The 11,736-nt window shown below is 38.8% G+C and overlaps 1 protein-coding gene across 2 annotated transcripts in view; it reads left to right on the forward strand.

Moving 5' to 3' along the window:
- ANXA3 (annexin A3) overlaps positions 1–11,062 on the forward strand; it is a 74,399-nt gene extending 63,337 nt beyond the window's left edge. For both annotated transcript variants that reach the window (XM_069594452.1, XM_069594453.1), the window contains exons 11-13: positions 1,096–1,154; positions 3,064–3,186; positions 10,660–11,062. In XM_069594452.1, the coding sequence (XP_069450553.1) occupies positions 1,096–1,154; positions 3,064–3,186; positions 10,660–10,719 (242 nt within the window). In that variant the 3' untranslated portion in view covers positions 10,720–11,062. The remainder of the gene's footprint in view (positions 1–1,095; positions 1,155–3,063; positions 3,187–10,659) is intronic.
- The last annotated feature ends 674 nt before the right edge of the window (positions 11,063–11,736 follow it).

Here is an 11,736-nt window from a genome sequence, read left to right on the forward strand (position 1 = left end):
GATGATTGAAAGACTTAATAGGATAAAAGCAGGCATAACAACTTTCAATCAAATGATTAAGGCTTGCTGAATATAAGTTTGAGAAAAATATAGGTAATACCAATTCACATCCTTGGTTTCTTCTCAGACAATTTCAAATCTGTAGCTGTTATCATGTTTGTTCCAGATTCCATGTTCCTAATACATTTCTCTGTTTCCCTTAAGACACAGACACAAAAGGTCTTTTCACTTTCCTTAAAAGAGTCTGAAAGGCACTATGAGAAAGCCACTGTTCTTGTTCTGATCTCCAAAATTCATTATAAAATTCATTCACTTTTGGTCAGCTTTCTACCTAGAGATCAAATTTAAGATGATACAAGTAATTGTGTTGCAATAAACAGACTTATTCCCTACAGACTTTTCTAGTCCTGGCTACTTTCACTTTAAAGGATAATTCATTTGCTCATGTTTTTGCCAGTTATCTTTATTATTATTATTATTATTTCTGCTTTACTCATTATTTCAAAATAAAGAATTGAAAGATTTCAGTGTGTTTTTTCAATGGCTGAATGTAGATTACACACACTGGTTATGTAATTAATCAGTCTATAAATTCTAATTCAATCACTTAAGAAAAAAATCTTTCTATTGGAAAAATTGGTTTTAAGCTGAGCTCCAGTGCCCCTATTTGCCTAATGAGTTATTTGGAGCAACATCTCTGCAATTTTTAGACCCAAGCTATTCATCAGTAGTCAAAGATGTTAGAAATGGAGCAGCCCTACACCCTAGGGAGTTATCAAATGTAAGCGTAGGTGTTGGTGTGTCTGGGATCTGGAAATGAGTCAGCTGCTGTGGGAGTATCTTTGGCAGGTAATTTTATTTTCCCTGTGGCTAAGGATAATTACTGTGTTAAAGTTCCATGCAAATATGATGTTATAAGGCTTCAAAATTCAGGCTGAGCATTCATTCATTCTTTCATTCTAAAGAAAAGCCAGGAGTAGGGAGGAGGAGAATGGTATGGTGACCCAAAAAGAATCTTTTTTTAAAATGTATTACTATAGATTAACTCAATTTCTATTAAATGAAACTGAACATTACTTTGCTTTTTTACAACAGTTCGTTGTGCGAGGAACACGCCTGCCTTTTTAGCTGAAAGACTGTACCAAGCTTTGAAGGTTGGTCTGGAAATTTCATTTATATTCTTAGCTTCCCTCCAGGAAAATGTAAAAATATTGCTTAATATTGATGGCATTTCCTATTTCTTTTCCACTTTGATAGAGTTCTCTTTTGTAGCTAATCTGTCTACTAATTTGGCTCATAGGTTGATAATGAGTTTCCTAATCATTACAGAGGTAGGTGCACCGAAGTGCTGACTAAATTATTTCTCCCACTTCACAGTAATGTAGGCAGTTGATTGGTTTTAGGACACCAGCCCTCAAACGTGATCCAGTGGCCTCTCAAGCCACCTTACTTAACCCACACTGAGCTAGCCGCCTTTCAGGATGTAGGAACCCTGTGTTTTCTCATCTGCTGTCACTTCTAGGCAGGGAGCTCTGTGAATCTGTTCAGTTCTTTCTCGTTTATATCTTTAGACCCTCATAGTGAGCCTGGCATGCAGAAGATGCTGACAGCAGTTTCTTCCTGGACATTTCCTATAGAAATCCACGTGCCCTTTCAAAGCTGTGTCTGCAATAAACACAGCACTTTCGTCACCTCCCATCCCAGTCTTGCTCTGCCTCCTGCCTTCAGTCATCTCAGTGGATAACACCGATAGGAACTAGCCTTCCTCCCCACCCTTGATCTCTACAGCTCAGCCACGTCAGCCTTCTTTCTGTTCCGTGATTACTCCAAGCGTCTACCCATGTCAGGGTCTTGGCGTTTGTCATGCTCCCTGCCCGGTGTGTGTCTCCTCCAGATCTATCTATGGCTGCCTCCTCTCATCTCTGAGGTCTCAGCTCATGCGTCCTCCTGAGAGAGGTCTTCCCTGTCTACCCAGGTCACCTGACTTCCTTTCACTCACACTCCACCCCATCGTTCTCAGTACCACTAACTTACTGTCCTTCCTGTCCACCTCCATCAGGGAGAACTCCATGAGAGTGTGTGCTCTGTATTTGTTGTGCTCAGTAAGCATTTGTTGAATAAATGAATGGTGTCAATATCCACCTAACTGCTCAGCTAGAAATTCTACGCTTTTCTTTCCCTCTTTCTTCTCAAACATCATTAAGATTTGTCAGTCTGCCTTTACGAGCATCTCTTAAATCTTATCAATTTTCTCCATCCCTACGACCATTATTGTAGATCAGGCCGTCAACATCGCTTTCTGTGTCTCTCTTGGTTATATAATCACTTCTGGATGGATCTCAAAGCTTCCAGTCTTATTCTGTCATCTTCATCCTACTCTTTTCCTGCAATCCATTCTTCAGACTGCTGCTGTCAAAGGAACCTTCTGAAATTACAAATCTGATCTGATCTCAACATACTCATTTTTAACAGACTACAAATAGTTCTTCACACTCAGGATGAAGTCAGAATTTCATTTCATGGTTTATAAGGTCTGGCCTTTCCAGATATATTTCTTGCTGTTCCTTCTTATTACTTATGTATCTGTAAATGTGGTATTATTTCTTGCCCTAAAGCGTCACGTATGCTGTATCTTATATTGAAACATTTTTTTTCCCTCTGCATAATAACTCCATTCCTTGGCCCCAGCTTAAATCCCACTTTCTCAAACAGTCCTTTACTAATCCTTGATTTGAATATGGTAGACCTCCCTAACATATGCTCCCATAGTACCCAACACTTCCCATATATCAGATTTTATTGTAATGGCCCATTTTCTCACCTGTATCCTTTACAAAACTGAAAGCTTAACAGGGGCGTCTCATCTCTGTTTTCAGCATTTAGCAATGCAATGGCAGAAAATGTTCTTGAATAAATGAATGAGGGTGTTTGAAGAAAAATGAGAGAAGGAGTCACTGCGGTTGAATAGTTTGTGTACCATAATCAGTGTCTCATGAATAGAGATCCATGTGTTGTTTTGTGAGCAATGAGATTGGTCTCGTGGACACTTGCATTTCTTAACAGGGTGCTGGAACTGATGAGTTTACTCTGAACCGAATAATGGTTTCCAGATCAGAAATTGACCTTCTGGACATTCGAGCAGAGTTTAAGAAGCTTTCTGGCTACTCCCTGTATTCAGCAATTAAAGTAAGTCTCTTCTTAAAAATAGCAAAACATATCTTGCCTCTCTCTACCCGTCGTCTTTCCCTTATAATCCTCAAATCATGGCAATTCATGAGTTAGGTTTCTCTCTCCTTGTCAGTGTGTAAATGTGTTTTTTGAATTATTTGTTAGCCATAAAAAGGAGTGAATTTGAGTCAGTGGTGATGTGGATGAATCTAGAGTCTGTCATGCAGGGTGTAGTAAGTCAGAAAGAGAAAAACAAGTGTCATGTATTAATGCACAAATACGGAATCTAGAAGAATGGTGCTGCTGAACCTATTTTCAGGGCAGGAATAGAGGCACAGAGGGAGAGAATGGATTTGTGGACACCAGGAGGGAGTGGAACAAACTGAGAGAGTAGCATTGACATACATGCACTTCTTTGGGTGAAACAGCCAGTGGGAAGCTGCTGTGTAGCACATGGAACTCAGCCTGATGCTCGTGATGACCCAGATGGATGGCATAGGGGTGGCTGGCAGGGACGTTTCAGAGAAAGGGTTGTATGTGTATACATACGGCTGATTCATGTTTTGTACAGCAGAAACTTAACACAACATTGTAAAGCAATTCTATTCCAACCTAAAGATTAAGAAAAAAGAAAGAAAGAAACCTCAAAAAAAGAGTGACAAAATATTTCTTAAAGATAGTAATTATTTTTCAGCTCTAAAATCCTAGGTACATAAAAGGCACTCAACATTTTATTTTTTTTAGGTTTAGTGGCCACTGATTTTTCTTCTTTTGTGAATTGCATATGCAAATTGCTTGTCTGTTTTCTTATATTGCACTGTTTTAATTTATTTCAGTTATTCTTTCTGGCAGTAGAACAAAAGTATGTATTTTACATTTCCTCTTTGTTTTACACAAAAGATAACATGATTCTGCACTTTGCAGTTCTTTTCATTTCAGGAAGGAAGCTTTCTCATTCTTTTTCTTTAACTTTTTATTTTGCATTGGAGTATAGCTGGTTGATAAACAATGTTTTGATAGTTTCAGATGAACAGTGAAGGAACTCAACTATACATATACATGTATCCATTCTCCCCCAAATTTCCCTCCTGTTCAGACTGCCACATAGCATTGAGCAGAGTTCCATGTGCTATACAGTAGGTTCTTATCAGTTATTCATTTTAAATACAGGAGTATGTACATGTCCATCCTAAACTCTCTAACTGTCCCTTCCCTCCACCCTTCCACCTGCCGGCAGCCATCAGTTCATTCTCTAAGACTGTGAATCTCTTTCTGTTTTGTAAGTGCATTTGTATCATTTCTTTTTAGATTCCACATATAAGGGATGTCTTACAATATTTCTCCTTCTTTGTCTGACTTACTTCACTCAGTATGACACTCTCTAAGTCTACCATGATGCTGCAAATGACATTATTTCATTCTTTTTAATGGCTGGGTAATATTCCATTGTATGTATGTACCATATCTTCTTTATCCATTCCATTGTCAATGGACATTCAGGTTGCGAGGAAGTTTTCTCATTCTTTTTAACAGCTGCATATCATTCCATTACTTGTATATTTGTACCTACCACATCAAGAGATGTTTCCAGTTTCTTGCTATTCTAAACAACACTGCAATACGCATGTGTGATTTTATCAGGTACAAGTTATCTGAAGGATGAGTGCTCAATAGTAGATAGGAGTGCTGAGACAGATGTCAGTACACCTGTAATTTTGATTGTTGTTCAGTTGCTAGTCGTGTCCAACTCTCTATGACCCCATGGACTGCAGCACACCAGGCTTCCCTGTCCTTCACTATCTCTAAGGACAGGGAATTTTGGTAAATATTATCAATTGACTTCCACTGCACCTCAATTAGTCAACTAGATTTGCTCATCAAAATCATTTTTATTTTTTTTAATGAGAGCTGTCTATTGTTTTTGTACTAAACCTTTGCAGGAAAAGATACATGCTTAAGTTGAAAAAGAAAATTTATTTGAAAAGGCCACTGTCCGGTTGCGCCTGGGGCTTAGCACAGATTTCATCAACTGCTCACGCTCAATGCAATTTGAATCGATTCTGACACATTACAATAGTTTCAATCAACAGAGGAAGATACAATAAAGTTAACTAAATTGTACTTACCAAGGCAGAAAAGGAGACACATACATTTTATAAAGATTTCCAGTAATAAGGTTGAAACATGAAGAGGTCCTTTGGTTCACCCTTGGCAAACCAGAAAATTCAATTAACTGATAGCTCTCCCTCTCCAGATGGCCTGGGTAATTGAAGCTTATTGTATTAGGAAACATGTAAGCAATGTGTATCTTGATAGAAAAGAAAAATCCATTGCTGAAGAGTTCAGTGTGTAATTTAAAATTATCTTAGGTTTCTTCATTTCTGTTGCCTAACATAAATTATTAAGTAATTTCATTACGTTGTCTATATTGATGAATAGAATCTTTTTGTCTATCCTCCTTGCCTTGGCTTCTGTCTTCCTCTTCCTTCTGCGTTTAGTTTAGACATTTCTCTGCTCATTAACACCTTAGGTGATGACTGGAGGGGAGAAGAGGAAGAAAGTAAGTGAAAAACAAATGTGTGTCACTTAATACTAAGACATTTTAAAAAACTGGATGAAATTAGTTTTTGGTAGATTTTCTTGATCAACAAATTAAGTATCTATCTAAAAAATAACTTGTCTCCAGAGTCTTTAAGAGAAAATGTAGTAGCTACCCTCAGTTAGTTCCTAATTTATGTGTAGACTTGAGGTGGACATAAATAAAGCAATTTCAAGATAATCATCATATTTCATATTGGTACTACTTGCTAAAATGTGAGATTGTAAGTGCAAAGAAATTTGAAAAAAGGATAAAGTAGGCTGACAAAATAATGTGAAACAGCGTAAAATGAAATATTGGATGTGGGGTCTAGAGGAGTAATAGAGGAATTGAGAGTAACAGATGTTTGGGATTAGATAGAGAATCTTCCCAGGTGGCGCTGTGTGTGTGCTTAGTCGCTCAACTGTGTTCAGTTCTTTGCAGCCCCACGGACTGAAGCCCGGCAGGCTCCTCTGTCCATGGAATTTTCCAGGCAAGAATACTGGAGTCTGTTGCCACTTCCTACTCTAGGGGATCTTCCCGACTGAGAGATTGAACCCACGTCTCTTCCATTGGTACACGAGTTCTAGGTGGTGCTAGGGGTAAAGAACCCGCCTGCACGTGCAGGAGACATAAGAGATACAGATTCCATCCCTGGGTCGGGAAGATCCCCAGAAGGGGAGTATGGCAACCCACTCCCAGTATTCTTGCCTGGAAAATTCCATGGACAGAGGAGCCTGGTGGGCTACAGTCTGTATGGACGCAGAGAGTCAAACACAACTGCAGCGACTTAGCACCCGGCACATTTCTTAGGGAAGTGAGTCTGAAGCTTACCTTTCAGGTTAATAAGCATGTGTGGAGTGCCTTATGAGCCTGGTGCTATGCTGGTCAATAGAGTCTGAAAGGTGAGTGCTCTAGAAACACACGTTTGATGAGAAGTAGAAGGATAAGTACCCTGTGCAGTGTTCTTGCCTGGAGAATCCCAGGGATGGGGGAGCCTGGTGGGCTGCCGTCTATGGGGTCTTACAAAGTCAGACATGACTGAAGCAACTTAGCAGCAGCAACAGAAGGATAAGTATTAATAAGGTGCTTGATTAATTAGGAGCCTACCTTGGGAATAAGGAAAAATACAATCTCAGTGGCAAGATCCATTCAGTTGAAAGAGAGCCTTGAGAACAGGAAATTGGTATTCCATTCATTCAATTTAAAATACTTACTGAAAGTATATTATGTGCCAGGTTCAGAGTAACAATTGTAAGTAAAAAAAAAAGTTTTCTGCCCTTATGGAATTAGAAATAAATGTAAAATTACAGCCATGTTTGATGTAAAGGAAAGAGAGATTGTGCTGTAAGATCACATAACAGGAGGGTTTGACCTACAGGAAGGTTTTGATTCAGATCTGAAAATGATTAGACTTAACAAGGCAAAGGTTGTAGGGGTCAGAATTCAGCAGAGCATTCTAACAAAAGGAGTCATGAGTGAAAAGACCTCATGGTGGAAGAAACGTAATGAAAAACGAGGCTGGAGGGACCGGATCATGCAGGGCCTTTTTGGCAATGTTTAAAGATTTATCTTTTGCTTAAGAGTGATGGGAAGCCATTGAAGTGTTTAAATTTTAAGCACATAGTGTCATGACCAGAAGTATGTTTAGAAAAGATCTCGTGACTCTGGAGAATGAATTGGACATAAGATAGAAGGGATGTGGAGTGATGGGCTACTGTATTAGTCATATTAGAGTAGCTCTGATTCAAAATAGTTGATGCAAAGCTACTGCTAATACAAAGAGAGGAAAAAGCAAAGACTCAGAAGATACTTAGGAGTTAAAACTTCAAATGACTCAATATGACATCTTGTGAAAAGAAAGAAGGAGTTGAGGATGACTCCCAGGTGTCCGGGGCTTCCCAGGTGGCTCAGCGGTAAAGAATCCACCTGTAGTGCAGGGGCTGCAGGAGACCTGGGTTCGATCCCAGGGTTGGGAAGATCCCCTGGAGAGGGCATGGCAACCCTCTCAAGTATTCTTGCCTGGAGAATCCCATGGACAGAGAAGCCTGGCAGGGGTACGGTCCATAGGATCGCAAAGAGTCAGACACAACTGAAGTGATTTAGCACACAGGCTTCTTTCCTTACAAGTAGATCAGGTTTTTAGTGGTTTTTCTTTTTTTTTCCCCCTTTGGGGGAAGTCAGGGAGAAAATTCCACATGTTAAGTTCGAGGTGTCTTTTGTCGAGTTAAAAACAAATGCACAATGTCAGAGTTGCGAATTACGTTTTATTTGGGGCAAAATGAGGACTGCAGCCCAGGGAATCTCACTTCAGATAGCTCTGAGGAACTACTCCAAAGAGGTGGAGGTGGGGAAGGTCAATATATATGTGATTTTGGTTAAAGGGGAGTTCATGGAATCAAGCGCTTATTTTACAAAAGGTTTTCGGCTAGTCATGAGGACCTGATGTCACGATGAAGGGATTTAGTGATTTTCTAGATATGAGGAAATGCAAGGATTGGGTTCATAAAATTAGTTCCTGAAAATGTCTGTCTGAAGACCTGTTCTGCTAGTTTTCCCAGAGTATAGTGGCTCATTCCTGGCCTCCACCCTGAACTTCCTCCAGGGGATATTGAAGGACAGCTTCCTGCGGCAGCGCATGATTTAACCCTTGTAGAGGTAGATGCCAAATGCTCATGGCAAGTTACAATTTGTAACTGACACTTCAAAACACGCAAATAGAGATGGCGAGTTGTAGCTAGTGGTATGGGATGTATTTTCAGAAATAATTGTGTCACTGAATCTTTGGACATGCATGCAAATGCTCTAGGGAGAAAATATAGATTCAGAGAAAATGTAATACGAATTTTAAGTGATAAATTGGGATTTAAGCATTACTAGCAGTGACTGGCTAAAGAGTGGAGGATGAGTCTACAAAGAAGACAGAAGTGGAGATGGCAGAGAGAAGGAAGAAAAGTCAGAACTATTTACAGGATAAGAGAGGGCTACTTGCTTAATGGGTATGATGGTCATTGAACCCATTTCCCAAAACAAGAAGCATTAACACCTTGGAAAATAAGCATTGAGAATCCAAGGAAGCTAATGACAAGAGATGAGAGCCTAGAATAGATTTGTTGTGGTCAGAATGGAAAAAGATTGGGAGAGGAGAGAACCACCAGTACCACTGTTAAAAATAGGCCAACAGAAACATTTAGTTTCTTAAAAACAATTAATATGGCCTAATTAGGAAGCTGTAAATTCTGTTTAAAGGTTTTGAAAATACATTGATATTTTTGGATAACAATTTCTAAAACTCCATAAAATAGAATTTTTTATTCATACAGAGGACTTCACCTTCCAATATAGAGGATTTGAGTTTGATCCCTGATGAGGTAGCTAAGATCTCACATGCCTGGTGGCCAAAAAAACCAAAACATAAGATAGAAACAATATTGTAACAAATTCAGTAAAGACTTTAAAAGTGGTCCACGTCAAAAAAAATTCTTTTTAAAAAGAATAGCTATTTTCCTGAAAGACATAAAGGAATGAAGGTAGGAGAAAAGGATGAACATTCATTGTCTACAGTGGATCAAAATTTTATGTTTAGTTCTGTTTTAAACTACTTGGATGTATTTTCTCAGCTAACTAATGGAACCCCTAATACTTGCTTACAACCTTCATCAGAGATGGCTAGAGGGAGCTGTTTTAATACAAAGCCAGAGCGTTGCTGACTTGTCAGTGATTCAAGAGACCATTATACAGGGCAAAACAAGACTTAAGAACTAAAATTTATGTAAAACAGAAGAATGTGTATTAAGGCCTGTTGTGTCTTATTATGAAAGCAATGCTTAGTCTCTTCTCTAAGTGGCCCTTCTTCATTGCTTCCTCTATCTTACTACAATATTAAGTTTTAACTGATAAGAAGTTGCCTTGAATCAAATAAGAATAATGTGAGGATTTTAAGCAATCTTGGTCAAAAGCCAAGTTTTATCACAGATGCTATGCAAACATTTTGCCTCTTTTACATAACAAACATGGCAACTTGTACTTTAAGCCTCAGACTCCCTAATGGCTCAGTGGTAAAGAATCTGCTGGCCAGTGCAGGTGATGCGGGAGGCACGGGTTTGATCCCTGGGCTGGGAAGACCCCTGGAATACTAAATGACAGTCCACTCCAGTATTCTTGCCTGGAGAATTCTATGGACAGAGAAGTCTGGTGTGCCACAGTCCATGGAGTCACAAAGAGTTGGACACAAATGAGCAACTGAGCACAGCATACACATGGTATCTTTTCTGAATCTTTTTTGGCTATCCTAGGAGAGGGGAACTGGGAAACATACTCTATAGGAAGGTAGCTCATTTCACTTTCTTAAGTCAGGAAGTATAGAATGGGGTTAAGCAGCCAGGTTAACTGGCCTGAATTCCGATTCTGCGCTTACTCTCTATAATCTGGGATAAATATCCTAACTTCTGTCTTTCTCATATTACTTCTTGGTTAAATGGAGATAGTTACGGTACCTACTACACGGTTGTTGTAAGGATTAAAGTAGTTAACCTTTAGAAGAGCAAGTGTTTGATAAGTATTAATATAAATATAATAAAATATTTTTTAAAGTTTGGTGAGAAAATAAAGGTTATGTAATATTATGTAATTGATGTACTCTTCCTTTTTTAAAAAACCCGAGTTGACATTTAACCACAATATATCACGCAGAATTTAAGTATTGTATATTGTAAAGAAGATGCTAGGCTGAAACGCGATTTCCCACAGATATGACTGGATGGTGGAACTGCAGGTGTATATTACCAAATGGTACAGGTCATGAGCTTCCCACGCCGGTGACTGCCCTAGTGCTGCGGGATTCGATTCATCCATGGTCCCCTCATTATTTACGCTGTGTCTCTCCTTCTCTCCACCTCTCCTGTTCCTTGCAGTCGGATACTTCCGGAGACTATGAGATCACACTCTTAAAGATCTGTGGAGGAGATGACTGAGTCAAGAACATCTTTTCCAAAGGCTGCCTGCTCCCACGATGGGCATTTTCCTCAGCTCTGCCTACTCCTTTTTCACAGTATTTACAAGTACAAGCAAGTGTCCACAATATCCTCTTTTTAACAGAAATTCTCATTGTTCCATAATAATAATAACCACAAAAAGTGATTATTGTCATAGAATGTCTCATCATAATGTAGCCACTTATAAATGAAATTTTTAAATGAAATTAAAGATCTGCTAATACTACCCAAATTGCATTTCTGCTTTGGAAGTGAGAATCTTTGTATCGTTGTAAAGCACTCAATGCCAAACAGTGTAATAAAGGTTGTTGCCTATGTAAAAGGTGATCTGTCTGTTAGTTTTTATCATCTGCCACCGTTGTTTGGTACCTGGCGCCAATGACTAAAGATATTTTAAAACATGTTTTTGTTGTAAAAGCTGTGGTTGCTTCAATTTATCTAGTGTCTTATTAATCACATTTATCTTTAAGAAAGAAGTAAAAATGAAGATCTGTGTAATCCTGGCCTCCCTTTTCTAGTTTGATCAAGCTAGAGGAGTGGCAATGCATGAGAAGCTATTTTAGCCCTCAGAAAACATCCGCTAAACTATTGATCTAACCACTGCCTATCTGAACAGTGAACATGACTTGTGGTTGTTTCATGCTAAATACTACTTTCCCAGAATGAGTATTTAGAATCAAGTTTCTTAGGTATCTTTTTCCTCTAAAATAAGTTTGCAGAACTACACACTTTTTCTTTTATGTTTTTTTTTTTCCTGAAAGGGACCTAAGATGAAATACCTAGGCTAAAAGGAAATATATAAGGTACAAAGCTCTAGGTAGAGTTATGAGCCTGAGCAGAAATAGAAATGATAGATGTATGAAAAATAGAGTGATGTGTGAGTTCAGAACTTTTAATCAGTAGATTCCACACTTCAGCATTTCTGAGACCTTTCAAATAGATGGCGAAGAAGTTATTTCTTGTCCTGAGATTTCCAAAATGCATATGGGAATAAAG

Source organism: Ovis canadensis, chromosome 6, assembly GCF_042477335.2.
Source record: "Ovis canadensis isolate MfBH-ARS-UI-01 breed Bighorn chromosome 6, ARS-UI_OviCan_v2, whole genome shotgun sequence".
NCBI classification, from domain to species: domain Eukaryota; kingdom Metazoa; phylum Chordata; class Mammalia; order Artiodactyla; family Bovidae; genus Ovis; species Ovis canadensis.